Here is a 22,187-nt window from a genome sequence, read left to right on the forward strand (position 1 = left end):
TGATCATTAGAATCATGAGCATGGGGTGGTGGGGGGCGCCTGTGTGGCTCCGTGGATTAAAGCCTCTGCCTTTGGCTCAGGTCATGATTTCAGGGCCCTGGGATGGAGCTGGGATTGGGCTCTCTGCTCAGCAGGGAGCCTGCTCCGCCCCGCCCCCCCCCCCCCCCCGCCCTCCCCCCTCCCGCCTACTTGTGATCTCTGTCGAATAAATAAATAAAATCTTAAAAAAAAAAAAAGAATCATGCTCATGTAATTAATTCGTTCATTGAGGGCTTTTCCACTACAGTGTGAGCTCCAGAAGTCAGAAACCTTCCCCATGTTTTTTACTCTTTACTAGGTGCTCAGCCTAGCTCAGTGCCTTGAATGTGGTCAAGTGCTTAATAAATACTTGTTGAGTGAATGATTAAATGAAAGATAATGTCAGCACGGGTGGGGCAGTATAGCGCTGTGAAAAAAGTATGTACACTCTTGGTGTTAATCTTTTTTTTTTTTTGGAGAGGGAGAGAGAGGGTCTTTTTTTTTTTTTTTTTAAGATTTTATTTATTGATTTGGTGGAGAAACACAGCAAGAGAGGGAACAAGCAGGCAGAGTAGGAGAGGGAGAAACAGACTTCCTGCAGAGCAGGGAGCCTGACGAGCCTGACATGGGGCTCGATACCAGTACCCTGTGATCATGACCTGACCCGAAGTCAGCCGCTTAACTACTGAACCACCCCAGTGCCCTGGAGAGAGAGAATCTTAAGCAGGCTCCACACCCAGCACAGAGCCTGACATAGGGCTCCATTTCACAACGCTGAGATCATGACCTGAGCCAAAATCAAGAGTTGGGTGCTTAACTTTTAAGACTGACTCACCCAGGCACCCTGGTGTTACTCATATTTTTATTAGATCATAGAGTATAATATTTTAGAAGTTGGTGGGAAGGTTACTTGGGATAGTGTGTAAAACTTCAAAGCAACCTTTTGCTTAAAATGTTGCTTCCTTATTTTAATCCCCTAGAGACTTGGACCAAGACATTTTTCTTATAAGCTGGGCCACATTTTGGTGTGCTAGGTTTAATTGTAATAACCCTTGTTATTTTTCTCTTACAGTTTTATATGTGGCACTCATAAAAGATGAGGCTGAGAACACGTAAAGCTTCTCAGCAATCAAATCAAATCCAAACACAACGCACTGCTAGAGCCAAGAGGAAATATTCAGAGGTTGATGATAGCCTGCCTTCAGGGGGAGAAAAAACACCGAAAAATGAAACTGGCTTGTTGTCTTCAATTAAAAAATTCATTAAAGGAAGCACACCCAAGGTAATGGTTTTACCTTGTACTTACATCATTAAAATTAAAGTTTAGGTTGTTTTCTTTAAGCATGCAAAGATGAGAAGTTTAATATTGCTAGTAGATTAAGAAATGTCTACATTTTGATGTCATTTTAAGAGTAATAACATGAAAAATATTTAAAGAATTCAAGAAAACATTTATTCTACTTAATTGATCCATTTAGCTTCTTTTTTTTCAGCGTAGTATCATGAAAAGTAAAAAATTTTTCCTTATTTATGTGAGTTCTCTCATTTCCATTTTTTTCATTTCAAAGAAAAGTTAAATTTTCTTGTTAATATTAATACAGTGATTAGGGAGATGATTTCTCTTTCTGACACTTTACAATGACAATGTATTACTTTATTAAAGAGGAAAAAAGTTATTAAAGAAAAAATGGACACTGACTAAGAGTCACATGTTCCACATTCATACTTTGGACCAACTTGATCTGAGGAAACTCGTTTACCCCTCTGAACCTCAAGAAGACAGTAAAATGGGACTAATTCTAACTGCTTTATCTGTTTCAGAGTTGTTTTTACATTAGATGGCAAACAGAAAAAGCAGTTTGAGAAATTTTAATATACTCTATAAATAAGATAGTGTTATTGTTATTCGTTGTATGTGTTCAAGTAGACATTAATGAAAAATGCAAGATTTTGGTTTAAAAAAAAAAGTCTGGATGGGTGGGTTTTTCCTCTGTCTTCTGATTTCTGATCGTATTAATGTGGCACCATTGCATAACATATCATGATTTTTTTTTTCTCCTTTAGTAGTAAAATCTATCTTTGTTGGTTAGCAGGTTTTTTCCCATATCAACTACACATTCAGGGTTTTCCTATAGAAATTACTGTCAAGTTTCTTTCTTTTTATTTTTTTTAAACCCAAATCTTGCATTTTTCATTAATGTCTACTTAAAGATGTTAAATAAGATAGGGCTACTAAAAACCTGTTTGCAAACTAACGTCTATTCACTAATTTGGGGGGCAAGAGTTTTCCTGCAGCTTCAAATTCATTTAATTGTACTGTTAATCATCCAGATTTTTTTTTCTATAGGGTTATTATGAAAATTAGTATTGGAATGTCATCCCCCCTCCCCCACCCCCTGTTTACTAACCCTGTGTTAGAAGTAAATTAAATGATTAGTTTGTCATGTATTACTCCTACTGAGATTACACTGGCTTCTGATTATTATTTCTTTCTTACCTCATTGTCATTAAATCATATCTGATAATATATTCTAAAGTTTTATTGAGAATCTATACAGTGCTTGCTTATGTTCAGTATCTTAAGTAGTGTTGTCTTTTTAAAAATTTGGGTAGGGTTTGGCAGGTAATGTTTATTGAGTATATTTATTCGTTGCTTTATATCTTATATCTCCTTAATTCATATAACTATTTTTTGGTAGTTTATAGAAGAGAAGAATTTAAGCTTAGTGAATTTAGGTAGCTTGCATATGTCAGTAACAACAATATGTGTAATAAATGTACAGGATAAAAACGAACAATAAAGAATAAATGGAAAGTAATTACTACCAGTTATTGAGCAATTAAATGTGTCATACAGTGTTCTCAGTGCTCTAAGTGTAGTAACTTCTTTAAACTGTACAAACAAAGGAAGTAGGTTGTATCATCTGTGTATTACAGGTAAGGAAACAAAAGCACAGGAAGATTAAATAACTTGCACAGGGTTACTTAGTTTTAAGTGGCAACACTGGAATTGAAACCCAAATACCCTGGCTTCAGAGCCTACACTTTTAACCCACTATGCACTGTTGCCTCTACAGTAAGTGATGATGCTGAGATTTAAACCCAGGTTCATTTGATTCTGATACTTGTGTTCTTTGTCCTATACCATTTTGTCTCAGTAGCTAGGTAACGTCTTAAGAGCATCACCTATCTTGTGTAAGGAAAACTCTTCTTGATGAAAGCAAATAAGGTTGAATCTCTTATACTACCTTCTCACTTTGTTGTTTATTTATATTGTCATCATTTCAAAGCTTCCCGAAACTTATTTGTTTTTTAAACTTACTATTTTTCAAGTGCTTTTTTTTTTTATTTTTTTTTTATTTTATTTTTTTTAAACTTACTATTTTTATAGGAAGTTTTTTCTGCAGTACTTTTTGCATATATCTTCATCTCCTTTAGTCTGAGTAGATGATAAACTACATTTCTTATCTCGACAAGTGTCCTTTTTAAAACCAAATCAGTTGGACAACTCACTGTGCTGCCTTTTTTGTTTCTTTAATACTGTTCCTTTTTGTCTGCTTTTGGACTTTTTAAGTTACGTGGCTAGAATTGAACTTTTTAGACAAACCTTCTTGCTTTCTCTTTTGAGCTGTAGTCGTTTCTAAGGTATCTAACATTGCTTTCATCCCTGTTTCAGGAGTCTGACTTTTTGAAACTTGCTCTTGTTGTATCACCCTACTTTACTGCTCTCCTGTTACTATTATTATTTCTAGGATCAGTGGCTGTTAGTGCTTGCCATTTTATCACCACTGACCCATTTTTATATTTTTATATTGCTAACAAGTTTTAATCTGTATTCTAATCTTAATTTTGTATAAATTAGCCACGAGAGTATTTAAGTAAACCGAACATAGGTTGTTAATTTATGACTATAAGGGTTTGTATAATTTTGCCCGGACTGCCGTAAGAAAATACTAAGGACTGGGTGGCTTAAAAAACAATTTTTTTTTACAGTTCTGGAAGCTAGAAGTCCAAGATCAGGGTGTCAGCAGGTTGGTTTTTTTCTGAGGCCTCTGTCCTTGACTTGGATGGCTGCCTTCTTGCTGGGTCCTGCCATAGTTTGCCTCTCAGTCCTTTGTGTAGTCTGTGTTGTAATCTCTTCTTACAAAGACACCACTCATAATTGGATTAGGACCTACCCTAATGACCCCATTTGAACTTAATTACTGCTTAAAAGCCATATTTCTAAATATGGTTATATTCTGTGGGTTAGGGCTTCGACATATGAATTTGGGAATTGGGGGGAGGGGCATGACACAAATTCAGCGCATAACAGTGTGAATGGAATCTTTGGTCTCTTTCAAATCCAGATTTTATGATTCAAATGTTTATCACTTCTCTGATTTCAGAATTATGAAATTTACATAAATATCAGTGTCTGATGGACCTGTAATGATGTATATCTTTTCATTCCTGATATGGATAACTTATGATTTATCTTTGTTTTGATATGTCTTGCTAGAGCTTTGTCAGTTTCATTACTCTTTCAAAGAACCAACATCTTTGTTAATTTTCATTTTTTCTATTTTCTATTTAATTGATTTCTACTTGTTTTAATATTTTCTTATACTTTCTGTTTGATTTACTTTTACTTTTTTAGTTTCTGGAAGTGGGAGCTTAGATCAGGGATCAGTAAACTTTTTCTGTAACTGTTTCTGATAAATATTTTAGGCTTTGTGGACTATATTGTGTTACAGCTACTACTCTACTCTTCAGGTAATACATAAATGAATGAGCATAACTTTGGACACAGATTTGAATTTCATATAATTTTCATATGTCATCAAATAACGTTCTTTTGATCCTCCTCCCTTCCTCCTCCATCCCCGTTTATAAATATAAAAAAACATTTCTGGAGCTCTTGCCTGGCTCATTCAGTAGAGCATGTGACACTTGACCCTGGGGTCATGAGTTTGAGCCCTGTGTTGAGTGTAGAGCTTACTTAAAAAAAGTAAAATCTTTGAAAACAAAAATTAAAAAAAAAAAATTCTTAGACTGCTGGGCATACAGAAGCAGCTTGCTGGAGTTGGCTTCTGGATTGTATAGTTTGCCAGCCCCTTGCTTAGATCACTGATTTTACACCACCCCTCCCCCAATAAAAGTTTTAAAGCTGTGAATTTCAAAGTACTAATTTCCCACATGTTCTGATTATATATTCTTTTTTAAGTTTTTATTTTAATTGAAGTTAGTTAATGTACACTCTTATATTAGTTTCATGTGTACAATACAGTGATTCAACAATTCCATACATGTATTACCTGGTGCTCCTCTGATTATATTTTTATTAACTTTTTTGTGGGTGTGTTTGATTTATTCTCGACGCATGGATTATTTGGAAACTTGTTATTTAATTTCCAGATATTTGGGCATTTTTAAGATATCTTTTAATTGTTGATTTATAATTTATTATCATTGTTATCTAGGAATATACTCTGTATGATTTCATTTCTTTGGTCTTTCTTGATATTTTCTAGCATATAGTCTATCTTGGTGAGTGTCACGTGTATTTGAAGAAATGTGCATATTCTAGAGTTTTTCAGTGTAGTATTCTATAACTATTAATTAGATCAAGTTGGTTGATAATATTTCAGTGTTCTATATCTTAAACTTGTTTTATCAGTTACTAAGAGAGAGATGTTAAAATCTCCAACTGTTACTGTGACTTTGCCTTTTAGTTCTGCCAGTTTTTTTCTTTATGTATTTTGAAGTTCTCTTGTTAGGTGTATACACATTTGTGATGAGTATAAATTGTTCTTGTTACCACTGTGAAATCTCTCATTTCTAGTAATAATTTGCTTTGAGGTTTACCTTGCCTAATGTTAATATAGCTATATAACTTTCCTAGCATTTTCATGATTATAATTCTTTCCCTCCCATGTATAAATATACCCTGTGTATTTATATTTAGATTGACATGTTTAGTTTAGTTAGGTTTTTCTTATCCTGCCCTCTTTTTGTTAAACCAGTTATCTTTTAGAATTTCATTCTAACTCCTGTATTGACTTTAAAAATTAACTTTTTGAGTTATAATTAAACACAACAAAACACGCCTATTTAAGGTATATATTGTCATGAATTTTTTTTTTTTAAAGATTTTATCTATTTATTTGACAGACAGAGATCACAAGTAGACAGAGAGGCAGGCCGAGAGAGAGGAGGAAGCAGGCTCCCTGCCGAGCAGAGAGCCGGATGCGGGACTCAATCCCAGGACCCTGGGATCATGACCTGAGCCCAAGGCAGAGGCTTTAATCCACTGAGCCACCCAGGCGCCCCCTAAGAGTTCTCTTTTAGATACAAATCCTTTTTTGACAGATGATTTGTAGATATTCTCTCCCATTCTTTCAGACCCCTTTGAAGCACAAAAGTTTTAAATTTTGACCAAGTTCAGTTTATTTTTGGTTATTATTGCTTATATTTTTGGTGTCATTTCCCAAAGCTATTGCCAAAATCAAGATTTGATAAAGTTTTAGCCCTGTGTTTTCTCTAGGATTTTTTCTTATAAGCTCTAAGTTTTTTTTCTTACATGTTTTAGAGTTTTAGTTCTTATTTTCAGCTCTTTCATCCATTTTGGATTAATTTTTGTAGGTAGTGTAAGGTCCAACTATTTTTTTACATATTAATGATATCTGTTGGTCCTAGCACCATTTGTTGAAAGACTGTTTAACTTTTAAGAAACTGCCCAGTTGTTTTCCAGACTATTTGTACCATTTTATATTCTATCCAGCAATGTCTGGCAAATTCCAGTTGCCCACATTCTTAGCAATATTTGGTATTGTCAGTCTTTTTAATTTTAGTCTTTCTACAGGGGTGGGGTGGTTATCTCATTGTGTTTCAATTTTGCATTTCCCTGATGATTAATGAGGTTGAAAATCCTTTCATGTGCTTATTGACTATATAGGGATTTTTGTGTGTGTGAACTGACAGTTCAGATTTTTTTTCCCCATTTGTGGAGGGTGACTTCTTTTTTCTTGTGATTTCATTAGTAATTCCTCCTGAGCAAGTGATTCTTAAACTTCTTGATCTCGGGCTCCTTTACTTTCTTACACATTATTGGGAACCCGAAAGAACATTTGTTTATGTGGGTTGTATCTATCAAAATATATCTCATTAGATATCAAGCTGAGGAATTTTGAAAATATTTATTCATAATTCGATTATAAACTCACTGAATGTTAATACAGACAACATTTTAACTATTTCCTAAAAACAAAAAAATTAGTGGGAGGCATGACATTATTCGTAATTTTGCCAGTGTCCTTAATGATGGCTTCATATATAATTTGTTATTAGTGAAGCTTTTTTTAAAAAAGATTTTATTTATTTATTTGACAGAGATCACAAATAGGTGGAGAGGCAGGCAGAGAGAAAGGGGAGGAAGCAGGCTCAGAGAGCCAGCCAGATGCTGTGCTTGATCCCAGGACCCTGGGATCATGATCTGACCTGAAGGCAGAGGCTTTAACCCACTGAGCCACCCAGGCACCCCAAGTGAAGCATTTAAAGAAAACCATACTCACATGTATTTGTTAAAGGAAGGAGTATTTTAATATCCTTTTTAAATAATTGTGATATCCTATTGATACTATACCGAAGCTTAACAAATGTAGTCTTAGGTTCTTGTTCCAAGATGGAATCTGAAAAAGCTGCAGTGATCTTTTTGTTAATCTATCTTGCACCTGGAATGAGTGATGTACTATGTATGATTTTCTAACACTATGCACTGGTTATTTAGAAGATACTGGTTCACTGAATTATGTAGCTATTCTACGTATTAATATATTTCATTATTCAGTATTTAAAAATCACATTAAGAACGTCCCTGTTGATCTCGGTAGGATAGTTTGTATTTATTTATTTATTTATTTATTTGAGAGCATTCGTGAGCAAGCTGAGCAGGGGAAGGTAGAGGGAGGGGAAAGAATCTCATTGCTGAGTGCTGAGCCCAGTGCGAAGTTCAATCTCAGGACTCCAAGATCATGACCTGAGCCGAAACCCAAGAATCTGGTGCTCAACCAACTGAACCACCCATGTTCCCTTCAACAGGATAGTTTTGGGAAGCTGTCAAGCTCATGGCGCTAGGTCCAACTTTACTTTTCTTCTCTTTTTTTGAAGATTTCATTTATTTATTTACTAGAGCGAGAGAGCTCTCTATCTCATACCCAAGCAGGGGGAGTGGCAGTGAGAGAGGGAGCCTGATGTGGGCTAGATCCCAGAATCCAGAGATCATGACCTGAGCCCAAGGCAGCCACCCAACCAACTGAGCCAGTCAGGTGCTCCTGGGTCCAACTTTTCTAAAATTATGACTTTTGCTTGAAAGCTCTCACATTTTGTTGTTGGCAACAAAAAGTTTTTCGTGAAGTGATAAATTTGCTTTGTTCACTTTTCAGAAAATACCTACTTAAAAATAGTTTTCCATTGGAAAAGTGGTCTAACTCCGCTTGTAATAACTTAAACACTCAGATGCTTTTTCTTTTTTTCTTTTTCCTTTCTTTTTCTTTTTCCCCCCTCTTAGGGAGTGAGGGGCAGAGGGAGAGGGAGAGAGAGAGACTCGTAAGCAGGTTCTGTGCCCAGCACAAGCCCGAGCTGGGGCTCGAACACACAACCCTGAGATCATGACCTGAGCCAAAATCAAGAGTTGGATGCTTAATGGAATGAGCCACACAGGTGCTCCAACTCAGGTGCTTTTTCTCAAGACAACTGTAGAAGCACAAGTTTGCAGCCCATCGTACAGTGTTAAGACATATTTAAGAGTTGAGATTTGATTAATTTTACAGCTTTGTCAGGAACATTCTTAAGTCAAACTGGCCTTTTCCCCCCTCTAGTGCATGGCAATAAATAATACAGTGATTATTGGGTATCATTGCCTTAATTTGTGCTAAGTGATAGTAGTTATATCTATCATTGCTTTTGTATAGTCAGCACAAATATTCAACAGAAGTTATTTCAGGATAAACCGAGATGCAAAAAAATTATTTACCGCTTGTGTTTGTTACCATTTACAGTAAAGATCTTTGATGATTAGTTGATGCTAGTATCAGATATAGTCAAAACAGAAAGTTGGCCTTATCCATAAGGCAGAAATATAACACTATAGACCAGATATTAATTCATTTCCTGTATTTGCAGATAAGTTATCTGTTCAGTTCCACTTTATCTTCGGGAAGTGGAAGAGCCTGTTTCTTTTACTGACTTTATCCAGCAGGGTTCCAGCAATGTCTGCTGTGCGGGAATTTATAAGTCTTTCAGATATTATGTATACTTTTTCAACCATTGCAATATGATAACTTACTCTTTAAGATATTTCATTGACTTTTTTATTTTTAGTTTGAAAAACTGTAATGATTATTGGCTTTTAAAGAACTCATCATGTGTACATTTAAAGTACATTTAAATTCCTCTTTTCTTTAATGCTGAGTGTTTTCAAATGATAGTAAACTGAATCGGCACCATAACTTTATTTGAATATGTTTTATTACATAAGGCATGAGAGGACAACGTAATAGTATTTTTGCAGCCAAAGGGAAAATAGCTTATCATATTCTCATTTGTAATTTATAGTTTGGTTCAGATTCTTTGGAGTGGTTTTCCCCCTTTTATGAGTCAGAGAATTCGGGTATGTCAGTTTCTTTTTCAGTGTGATAATGGATTGAAACCACAAATTATCTGATCTCCCTTTTATATTTTTATTTTTTAGAAGGTTTTATTTATTTGTCAGAGAGAGAGTGAGAGAGCGCACAAGCAGGGGGAGTGGAAGGCAGAGGGAGAAGCAGGCTCCCCACTGAACAAGGAGCCGGATGTGGAATTCAATCCCAGGATCCTGGGATCATGATCTGAGCGAAAGGCAGACACTTAACTGACTGAGCCACCCGTGCATCCCTAATCTCCCTTTTTTATTCCAATGATCCATTCTTAATTATAAAGTTCTAAATACTCTTAAAATATTATTCAATTTCAAAATAGCTGTTTAGATATAATTTTAAAAACCAAATTTGATATTATTGCAAAGCAAAATACTAAGAGTACTCTTATTGTATTTCCACAAATACACATATTAAAAACTTAAGACTTCAAAATAATAACTTACGGGATCATAATGAGGCTACAGAAATTATAGCAAGTATGACTATTAAAGGTAGCTGGTAAGATCGCAGTAGTATTGGACACCAAGATCTTTCATATTTCCTTATAATTGCCTTAGTGGTGTTCATTCCTTACTGCAGGTTTAGGATCCCATCTGGTATTATTTATTCTATGCCTGAAGAATTTCATTTAGTATTTCTTGTATAGATCAGCTGGGAATGAATTCTGTTAAGTTTTCTGTCTCAGAATGACTTTAAAGTGAACAGTTTTAAAAAAACTTGATATATCGCTTACCCGTTTTCTTAGTTTTATATCTGTGCATATTGAGCCTATTGTCATTACATACCATCTTTTAATCCTCATTTATCTTAGTTTTACAGGGTCTGCATATGTTCAGTATATTTAATGCTTATCCTCAGTCCTCATGTCATCATCTGCAGTTATTTTTGTTGTCTGAAGCTCATTTTCTAATAGGTGCCACAGAAAGCACTCATGGGAACAATATTCTTGCATGTTGGTAACAGTGCTCTTTGGACACCTGGGTGGCTCATTCGTGAAGCTTCTGCCTTCGGCTCAGGTCATGATTCCAGCATCCTGGGATCAAGTCCCGCATCAGGCTCCCTGCTCAGTGGGGAGCCTGCTTCTCCCTCTCTCACTCCCCCTGCTTGTATTTCCTCTTTCACTGTCTCTCTCTCTGTCAAATAAATAAAATCTTTTTAAAAAACAAAACAAAACACAGTGCTCTTTAAGGTTGAAAATCCGGTTTTGCTGCATATAAAATAACTTAGCTAGACTTTTCTCTTCTTGATTATTTTAACTGTTACTTCATTTTCTTCTGACATAAAAAGCATTGCTGTTGAAGTTTGATGATAATATAATTTTATTATTTTTTTTCGCTTTTTAAATGATTTTGTCTTGATCTCCATAGGATTTTTTTTCTTTAAATTCTATGAAGTTTAGGATGTATCTTGTTTGTTTTCTGAGTTGATAGTTTTAATTAGACATATCTTTCAATATGTAATTTAAAATCCTTTAAAGATTTATTTGAGAGAGAGAGAAGGAGAGAGAGACACACAGAAAGAGAGACAGAGTGACAGTGTGAGCAGGAGCAAGAGGGAGAGAGAATCTGAAGCAGACTCTGTGCTGAGCACAGAGCCTGATGCAGGGCTCAGTCTCACAACTGTGAGATCCTGACCTGAGCCGAAACCAAGAGTCGGACACGGAACTGATTGAGCCACCCAGATGCCCCTAAAATCTTTCCTTTGAGGAAAATCTTCTAATATTCATTCTTTCGCCATGCTTTTGATTTGGTTTCCTTCTTCAGGGACTACCTATTTTCTGTTAGATCTTTGTGTGTCTTCAGTATTTGTAATATTTTGATGTCTTTTAAAAATTTCCCCATTCTATCTTCTATTTCTTTTAAGGCATAATCTATTTACACAATTTTCTGTACATTCTAATTTAGTCTTTATTTCTGATACGATTTTTTAATTATTTCTAATTATTTTGTTTTGTCTTTATGATTTGAAGTTTTCTAACCCATATGTCTCTTATCATTTTCTTAGTAAGTCTTGTGTTCTGAAATAGAAGGTTATAATTTTAATCTATATGCATATTTTTCTAACATGCATTCTTTATCTGTAGAGATGTTCTTTTACTCCCTTTTTTTTTTTTTTTAAGATTTCATTTATTTATTTGACAGACAGAGATCACAAGTAGACAGAGAGGCAGGCAGAGAGGAGGAAGCAGGCTCCCCGCTGAGTAGAGAGCCGGATGCGGAGCTCGATCCCAGGATCCCGGGATCATGACCTGAGCCCAAGGCAGAGGCTTTAACCCACAGAGCCACCCAGGCGCCCCCTCCCTGTATATTTTATTACAATAATTTTTGTGTGGATTTAACATCTGTACTTCCTTGTTGCTCATTTTTGTATGAGATTAGTTTTTTTTTTAGAAGGTTTTGTGGCTTAGGGTATCTTTTCTAACTGTTTTTGTGTAATGTTAAAAAATACAGTGATCGCTTTTTGAGTTTTCCTGTCTCTTTAATTACTACCCAATATTTATCTGAAACTTCACTTTCTTTTTTCCCCCCTTTTGTATTTTATTTTATTTAAGATTTTATTTATTTATTTGACAGATACCACAAGTAGGCAGAGGCAGGCAGAGAGAGAGGGGGAAGCAGGCTTCCTAATGAGCAGAGCGCCCAATGTGGAGCTCGATCCCAAGACCCTGAGATCATGACCTGAGCCAACGGCAGTGGCTTAATCCACTGAGCCATCCAGGCACCCCGCCCCCTTTTGTATTTTAAAGTAGACTCCATATTTAGAATGGAGTCCAGTGCAAGGCTTGAATTCACCACCTTCAGATCAAGACTGAGCCAAGATTGGGAGTCAGACACTTAACCAACTAGCTACCCAGGTACCCTCTTTCCTTCTTTTCTGTTGTGACTTAGTTTTGATTCAATTCCCAGCAGTTTCTCCTTAGTGTATGGCTTATTCTAGAAGAGAACCATAGTTAGTAATTTTCAAGAGTTCATAGGAACTGTTGTTCCATTCTCACCATGGACCCCTTTGCTGTTAGATTGGCAAGACAGCAGCTTTGTCTCCTCATGAAATTGATCTGCCATGATTTCTTTTGAATACCTACATTTTAGCTATTTTGGGCTCTCTTGTTCTCAGGCATATGATACACCTTGTTGATCCCTTTGCTTTCTTTTGCACTACTGCATGTGGGCACTCAGGTGTGGTGGCTGTTGGTTTGTCCTCATCTGCTTGGAATTTAGGGGAGACAAAACCTTGTCTCCTGGTTTTGTTGTGAATTTGCCGTTGGTTTCTTTTTTTTTTTTTTTTTTTTTTTTTTAGGTCTCTGTGTTTCCCTTGGCATTCAGAGAAATAAGAACACTATCCTCCCAAGATTTTCCCCTAAATGCCTATTTTAGCGACAACTTCAAAAAATATAAATTCCAGGGATGCCTGGGTGGCTCAGTTGGTTAAGCAGCTGCCTTTGGCTCAGGTCATGATCCCAGCGTCCTGGGATCGAGTCCCACATCGGGCTCCTTGCTCGGCAGGGAGCCTGCTTCTCCCTCTGCCTCTGCCTACCACTCTGCCTGTGCTTGCTCGCTCTCTCTAACAAATAAGTAAATTAAAAAAATATATATATAAATTCCAGAGATGACATTGCAGGGTTAATAAATTTATTAAAACATCCTGTACAGTAATGTGGGAATCTTGTTTTTCCTAGTTCTTTAAAAAATTATGCCACATTCATAAAGTCTCCAAATTATATAGTTGAATGTTCAAGAAATACTGGGATTGGGCGATGAATTGTCTTTCAGAATTGGAGCATCATTAGACATCTGATTACATTATTCTGAAGACTAGGATTTTATTGTCAATGACTGCAGAGCTTTAACCTTGATATTAATAGGTTCCTCTTCCTACTTAGAGATGTAAGCTAAAATATTTTTACCTTACGTATGTATTTACATGCTTTATTTTTTTTAAGATTTTATTTATTTATTTTACAGACAGAAATCACAAGTAGGCAGAGAGGCAGGCAGAGGGGGGCGGGGTGGGGGGGGGAGGAAGGCTCCCTGCCGAGCAGAGAGCCGGATGCAGGACTTGATCCCAGGACCCTGAGATCATGACCCAAGCTGAAGGCAGAGGTTTTAACCCACTGAGCCACCCAGGCGCCCCATACATGCTTTATTTTTTAAAACATTTACTTAGAGAGTAGAGTGTAAGCAGGGGTAGGAGCAGAGGAAAAGAGAGTGATCCCTTTGAGCACAGAGCCTGACACCATGGGGCTCGATCCTAGGACTTTGAGATCATGACCTGAGCTGAAACCAGGAATTGGAGGCTTAAGTAATAGCCATTCACGTGCCTCATATATCATATGTATTTTTAATTGACCACAGTACAGTCTGTTCTACAAGAAATGTGTCGTAGTTCTGCAACATTAGTTAGCTTATAGATTCTTGATAAATAGGGGAACAGTGTCAGTATAACATGGGTAGTGTATTGCTTTCTACATGACTTTTTCCTAAACTAGACAAAGGGATCCTGAACAGAGGGAGTTGAATTTTTTTAGATTTGTTTATTTATTTGAGAGAGAGAGAGCAGAGATAGCACAAGTGTAGATGGATAGGGAGGAGCAGAGGGAGAAAGAGTCTTTTAAGCAGAGTCCATGCTGAACGGGTTCAGCTCGGTCTCAACCCTGTGATTCTTTTTTTTTTTTTTTTTTTTTTTTAAAGATTTTTTTATTTATTCATTTGTCAGAGAGAGTGAGCACAGGCAGACAGAGAGGCAGGCAGAGGCAGAGGGAGAAGCAGGTTCCCCGCTGAGCAAGGAGCCCGATGCGGGACTCGATCCCAAGACCCTGGGATCATGACCTGAGCTGAAGGCAGCTGCTTAACCAACTGAGCCACCCAGGCGTCCCTCAACCCTGTGATTCTTGAAACAAAAGTCCGCCACCCCCAAACACACACACACACACACACACACACAGATTTTTAATTAGAAGTGATAATTAGCAGTGGCAGGGTGGGGTTCCCTCCTAGAGAAGTACACTCTGGTCCAGCAGGGACTTTTCTCATGTGGCAGTCTGCATTTCCTTTTGTGTCCATCTTAGCTCTACTGTCTTAAAGCTCCACTTCTCAGTTCCCATAAGCCCTTGTTTCTCTTTCTCTGTTTTTATTACCTTTTATTAAGCCCTGAGGTAGCATTTCAGCTGCTGTTAGCTGCCTCACCGGGGTGTCCAGGTTATCTCTGGAGGTGTCCCAATCATTGTTTTTGTTAGTGCTATGGTTACAGAGTTAACGGGGCATTGACTGATCTGCCCTGTATACCCCTCTTTGCCCTCCTGGACCAATTATTTTTTCCTTAAACCTTGTTATTTTTAGCATTGCAGAAAGCAGGATTTTCAGCAATGTAAGTATTTGTGTTATAGCAGATCTAAAGAGGCTTCTTCAAGAAGATGTTGGAGCTTAGTGTGGTTGGCTTTGTAGCATTATTTCTGTTCTTGAAGGACTTCATAGAGTCCTGTTTTCTGGCAATGGAGAGCCAGTGTTTGGGGTATGAGAGTTACTATTGATTTTAAAATGCAGGGAAATGGGGCTCCTGGGTGACTCATTTGGTTAAGTGTCTGCCTTCAGCTCAGGTCATGATCCTGGGGCCCCGGGATCGAGGTTCTTTGCTCAGCAGGGAGCCTGCTTCTCCCTCTGCCTGCCCTGGGCATGCTCATGCTCTCTCTCTCTCTCATACAAAAATAAATTTTAAAATTCAAAAACAGAGGTACCTAACATTAGAGAAACTGAGTAAAAGTAAAATTCTGTATGGTATGATATGGAATGATGTATTTTGATATTATCTTTGTTTTGCTTTGTTTTGTTTTTTAAAGATTTTATTTATTTATTTATTTGACAGAGCCATCACAAGTAGGCAGAGAGGTGGGCAGAGAGAGAGGGGGAAGCAGGCTCCCCCCCGAGCCGAGAGCCCGATGTGGGGCTCGATCCCAGGACCCTGAGATTATGACCTGAGCTGAAGGCAGAGGCTTTAACCCACTGAGCCACCCAGGCACCCCAATATTATTATCTTTGTTTTGATCTAAGTAGGGAATTATTTTTTAGGGAAGTTTAGCTTTTTAGTAATCTTTAATATCTTTTTTTTTTCCTTCCAAGATTTTATTTAAATTCAATTAGTTAACATAAAAGTGTAGTACTGGTTTCAGGAGTAGAATTGATCCAAATAGGCAATTGTAATTGTAGCCATTTACAATACCAAGGTTTGTTTTAAAAATAATAAAATAATATTCAACCTTTAGAAAATGTGTAGCAGCATCTTATTTGCTCTGATATAAAAGCATTGGTTACAAATATTCAGTACAAATAAAGGAGTTATTCCTGTTGAATAAGAATAATGATTATGTATATGGATTATATTTAATATAGATTTAAAAATCTAATCCTTACCAAAAGATACCAGGTAGTCTCATTAAAACAGCAGGAATTGGGGCACCGGATTTCCTCAGTTGGTAGAGCATGGGATTCTCGATCTTGGGGTTATAAGTTAGGGTCCCACGTTGGGTGTAGAGATTACTAAAAAACAAACAAAAAACCAAGGAGTTATATGCCAGTATGACAGTAATGTAAGAAAATCAGTCATGTGGTAGATGATTCTAGAAAACTTTTACAAATGAGAAAAATAGATGTACAAATGAAGAAAAATCAGTATACTTTGACAGTATACTTGGCATATAGTCCTTTAGTCAGTACTGCAAAAACAGTGTTAACTGGTGATGTGGATTTCCCCCATATAAAAGGAAATGAATAGGGAGCTTTATTAGGGAGTAGACTCTTTAGTATTAATTTGGGCAGTTAAAGAACTGAGGTTGGCATTGGGGTGTGGCATGGCAGGCCCTGTTATTTTTGGTAATATGTGATATGCCAGCAAATTCCAATGGGATTCTGTCTCTTATCCTGAGTGCTCAAGGAAACAACCACCGTTCTTTTGGACAAGTTTAAGAATAGGGGAAAATTGCTGAAAACTCAGAGGAGATTGTACGATCCAGTATTTCAGTAGCACAGTTTATTTATTTTTTAATTTTTTTAAAAGATTTTATTTATTAGAGAGAGAGAGAGAGCGCACAAGAGGAGGGAGGGTCAGAGGGAGAAGCAGACTCCCCACCAAGCAGGGAGCCCAATGCGGGACATGATCCTGGGACTCCAGGATCATGACCTGAGCTGAAGGCAGATGCTTAACCAACTGAGCCACCCAGGCGCCCAGCATAGATAATTAAATGGACCCAGGAGAAAGGATCTGAATTATAAGGATGCTGTAGTTACATTTGTGTATTGTAAGTACATTAATAATTAACCTCTAGGGCGCCTGGGTGGCTCAGTGGGTTAAGCCTCTGCCCTCACTGAGGTCGTGATCTCAGGGTCCTGGGATCGAGTCCCACATCGGGCTCTGTGCTCAGCAGGGAGCCTGCTTCCCCCTCTCTCTGTCTGCTTCTCTGCCTACTTGTGATATCTCTCTCTCCCTCTCTCGCTGTCAAATAAATAAATAAAATCTTAAAAAAAAAAATTAGGGGCGCTTGGGTGGCTCAGTGGGCTAAAGCCTCTGCCTTTGGCTCAGGTCATGATCCCGGGGTCCTGGGATCGAGCCCCACATCGGGCTCTCTGCTCAGCGGGGAGCCTGCTTCCTCCTCTCTCTCTGACTGCCTCTCTGCCTACTTGTGATTGTCTGTCAAATAAATAAATAAAATCTTAAAAAAAAATAACCTCTAACATTGTCAGATTTTTCCTTTGTTTTTTAGCACTGTTGGATATTGTGTAGTTCTATTTTGTTTCTTCTGGATGTGGAAAACAAATATATTACACATATTATATCTATTTTTTTAAATTTTTTTTATTTTAAAGATTTTATTTATTTATCAGATAGAGATCACAAGTAGGCAGAGAGGCAGGCAGAGAGAGGAAGGGAAGCAGGCTCCCTGCTGAGCAGAGAGCCCGATGCGGGGCTCGATCCCAGGACCCCGGGATCATGACCTGAGCCGAAGGCAGAGGCTTTAACCCACTGAGCCACCCAGGCACCCTATATCTATTTTTAAAAAATTGAGGTATAATTGATATATAGCATTATATTAGGTTTAATGTAAAACAGAATGATTTGATATTTATATATATGTGTTGTAAAATGATCATCACAATAAGCCTAGCTAACATCTGTCACCATAGTTAGAACTTTTTTTGGTGATGAGAACTTTTAAAATTTATTCTCTTAACAACTTTCAGACATGCAGTACTATATTAACTATAGTTTCTATGCTGTGCATTACATTTCTATGACTTAGTTATTTTAGAACTAGAATTTGTACCTTTTGGGTCCCTTCACCCATTTTGCCAGCCCTCATCCCCCACCTCTGGCAACCACCAGTCTGTTCTCTGTATCTATGAGCAGAGTCTTTTTTTCATTTGTTACTTAGATTCCACATAAAAGTGAGGTCATACAGTATTTTAACTATCTTCCCTTAGCACATCCATGTTGTCCATCCATGTTGTCACAAGTGACAAGATTTCATTCTTTTTAATGGCTGCATAATATTCGTGTGTGTGTGTGTGTGTGTGTGTGTGTGTGTGTACACCCCTTATATTCCTTATCCATTCATCAACAGATAAATACTTAAATTGTTTCTGTTGGCTTTTGTAAATAATGCTGCAATGAACATGGGGCTACATATCATATTTTATAAGTATAATCTAAAGGCAGAATGCCTATGCTCAATGCATGTTTTTTTCCTCATATCTTAAGGAAGAGAGAGAAAATCCTTCGAAACGGAGTAGGATTGAACGTGATATAGATAATAATTTGATCACATCTACACCAAGAGCAGGAGAAAAGCCTAACAAACAGATATCTCGAGTAAGACGGAAAAGTCAAGTAAATGGAGGTTTGTTAATGTTTAGATATTGTTCTATTAGGTGTAAGCAGAGATCTTACCTGTCATGTTTATTTTTTGTTTTTAAAAATTGACTCTAGAGTTTTTCCCTTACTTTTGTAATCTTTGTATTAAGTATTAGTAGCACGAAATAAAATAAAAATTCATCCATCTGGTATAAATCTATTTTGATGAGTTAAAATAAGTAAAGACAGAGCAGCAGGTTTTATGCTGTTTATCAGAAAAATGTATATGGGACATTTTTGACCTATAATAAATTCAGTTAACTGAGTTAATGTATCAAACTTAATGTATTGAAATATGTATAAAGAATTTATTTCTGGATCATGGAATTTCATAGCTCAGAGGGGACTTGTATCACTTGGGACATTGGTTCTTACCTAGGGGTGGTTTTGTCCTCAGGGGACATTTATTAATATCTGGAGACCTTTTTGGTTGTCACAGCTTGTTGGGAGGTTACTAGTTGCATCTAACAGGTAGAGGTTGGCATCCTACAATGCACAGGACATCCTCCTTCAGTAAAGAATTATCCAGTCCCCAAATCAGTAGAGCTGCTCTTGATAAACCTTGTTATAGGTCGATATCTTATAATATTGCTGGGAAGCTCCTCAAAGTCAAAAAGGAGAAAGAAGGACAAGCAGAGAAAGCTATAAAAAACAACACTTTAGAGTGTGGATTACTGCTTTTTAACCATTGCTGGTTTAAACACAACAACAAGAATAATTCCCTATCTCTTTCCCCTCAATTCAGTGTTGTATCTCTATTGTTAGAATTAGGGAAAAAGAAACAAAAGACCTATTTCAAAGAAGGAAAGAATGTGGTAGATACTAAGTAAAATTGCAGAAGGTCAAGGATGGTTAATCAAAACACATTTTTTGAATTTATTTTTATTGTATATTTTCCAAAAATCCATGAATTTTTTTTTATTCATAAGAAACTAAAAAACCAAAAGACAAACCTGTTCTTAACCACTCTGAAATGATGCCTGGGTGTATATAAGTAATAGACACTGCTGTACATAGTCTTCTACTTCAGTAGATCTATGTTGCCTCTACTTATTTAGCCATTATTTGTTACTAATAGATTGGTTTTATGAAGTAGGCAGCCTCCCAAAATGTAAATAAGGACAGGATCTTGCATTTATGTTTTTGATGTAACTTGTTTTACTTACAAAGAGTTTATTTCATTTTCTGTAACACTTTGGATTTTGAAGCCTTTCATTCTATATACTTATAGATGTCAACATGCTTTGTAGCAGTTATAAAACATTATAAATAAACTTCTTATAAAAATAATTTGATTTATAATTTATTTACCTCAGGATATTTTTAAGTAATCAGCTTTCTTAACAATGTTAATCAGTTTTTATGAAGTATTTTGAGGCAAAAAATTATTTTCATAGTGAATTGTTTAAAACATTTCTTAAAGTCATGTTTTCTAGATTGCAACCTTTTTCTTGTTTCTTTCTTAGAAGCTGGTAGTTACGAAATGACAAATCAACATGTAAAACAAAATGGAAAATTAGAAGATAATCCTTCCTCTGGCAGTCCTCCAAGGACTACATTGTTGGGGACCATATTTTCTCCTGTCTTCAACTTTTTTTCACCAGCGAATAAAAATGGTAAGTATAGGGGCGTCTGGGTGGCTCAGTCATTAAGCATCTGCCCTTCGGCTCAGGTCATGGTCCTAGGGTCCTGGGATCGAGCCCCACAACAGGCTCCCTGCTAAGGGGGGCCTGCTTCTCTCCCTCCCACTCCCCCTGCTGGTGTTCCCTCTCTTGCTGTGTCTCTCTCTGTCAAATAAATAAATAAAATCTTAAAAAAAATGGTAAGTATAAACTATATTACCCATAATTTGGGTTTAAAAAATTAATAGTTTTCCTAGTTTTTTAAAAGATCTGTTTGATTTTACTGGCATATTTTGTCAGCATCTTGTTTGTTTTCAGCCTCGTTAAAAATACACAGCTCCTGAAGAAAAAAAAAATACACAGCTTCTTAAAGACCATTTTTTTGTGTGTGACTGAGATAAATTTAGGTCATGTTTAATTCTGTTGAAGTATTTCACTACCTGAAAAGCTAAATGCTAAACTTTGGGCTGGAGGGAAAGTAAGTAATTTCTTTTATGTTGGAATGATTTCTGTAATCCTTAGTGTGTACCAGGAGAGAATCCAGAAATATTTTCAATATTCTAGATTAATAAAGTAGAATTTGTTAAATATTTTAAGTGAACTGAAACTAGGTGATTTTCTGTAACACATTTTTATTTATCATTTGTAACACATTTTATTTGTCATTCATCATTTATCATCAAAGACCCGCTAGGGATCTTTAATTTGGATAATTAGTAACTACTCTAATGCAAATGAATTGAAGGTTTTCATTATACAATGCCTTTGCAAAAGAATGAAACTTGGATTGTTTCCCAACATATTTTTTTTTTTAAGATTTTATTTATTTGAGAGAGAGCGTGCACGTGGGCCCTAGAAGAGGGAGAGAAAGGGAGAGAATCTGAGAAGGGAGAGAAAGGGAGAGAGCCGACTGCATGTTGAGTATGGAACCCAATGTGGGGCTCGGTCCTGCAACCCTGAGATCATGACCCAAGCCGAAACCAAGAGTTGGCTGCCCAGTGGACTGAGCTACCCAGGTTGTCCTGCCCCACATATATTTATTAAAGATTTAACTTAGTGTCCTATCTTTTTTGATGATTAATTCTTAATTTCATAAATGCTGAATTAGTCTCTGGATTACATGAGGGTAAGAGATTATGTCTTTATTTTTGCATCTACCAAGTTGTTTGATATAGCATGGGGCACATGGAAAATAGCCGTTAAATGCTTGTTGCCTGATTATTTAAATTCTAGTCTGAATTGTGTTTCTGGATAATAATATAATTTTTAAAAGACAGAGTGGTACACTATAAAATCTAAATGCTCTGGGAGCTAAAAATAATGCATATTGGCACATGAAAGAACTTGTGAAATCCTGTAGTAGAAATAAAACAAAAAACTACCTTTAACTTTGTTTAACCCTGTATTTTCTAGACATATGTTACCCTAAGAACCCTTTTCTGTGGAAGATAAATTAATATCTTGTAAAACTAGTGCCCCTTAGAACATCTTTGGAAATAGCTGGTGTGGTGGGAAAAGAATGGGCATTGGAATTAGAAAGATTTGTTTTAAAATTCCATCTCTGCCACTCTTTAACTGTGTTACCTTGGTCCAGTTCTTTAAATGGAGCCTCTTAACCGTGAGAGAGGATAATTATACTTAAGTATGGGACGGGGTGATTTGAAGATTTCAATTCATTCAGTTCAGTATTTGCCATGTCCCAGCCATTGTACTAGTCCCTGGAGATTCAAGGATGATTAACACATGGTCCCTGCCCTCAAGGAGCTTGCTTTTTTTACAAGAGGGAGAGAGATGCATAAATAGGTATTATAAATGTTTATAAGTGCATTGATAGAGATATGGGGCAGTGGGATATTCAAAGAATGGAGTGGTTCTATATTCTTGGTGGCATCTAACAATAGTCTTTATAGAAAAGCTGAATCTTGAAAGATGGTAAAGGGCATTCCGGATAGAATGAGCAGCATGAGGGAAG

The 22,187-nt window shown here is 36.7% G+C and overlaps 1 protein-coding gene across 2 annotated transcripts in view; it reads left to right on the top strand.

Moving 5' to 3' along the window:
- The window catches only part of CTDSPL2 (CTD small phosphatase like 2), a 76,907-nt gene that overhangs the window by 26,594 nt on the left and 28,126 nt on the right, over positions 1 to 22,187 (top strand). The window contains exons 2-4 of one of the 2 annotated variants that reach the window (XM_080808202.1): positions 1,091 to 1,300; positions 18,441 to 18,579; positions 20,060 to 20,209. In XM_080808202.1, coding sequence (XP_080664328.1) covers positions 1,115 to 1,300; positions 18,441 to 18,579; positions 20,060 to 20,209 — 475 coding nt within the window. In that variant the 5' untranslated portion in view covers positions 1,091 to 1,114. The remainder of the gene's footprint in view (positions 1 to 1,090; positions 1,301 to 18,440; positions 18,580 to 20,059; positions 20,210 to 22,187) is intronic. The other variant, XM_080808203.1, reaches the window with a different exon arrangement.

This window comes from Martes martes (assembly GCF_963455335.1).
Source record: "Martes martes genome assembly, chromosome: 7".
Taxonomy (NCBI): Eukaryota; Metazoa; Chordata; class Mammalia; order Carnivora; family Mustelidae; genus Martes; species Martes martes.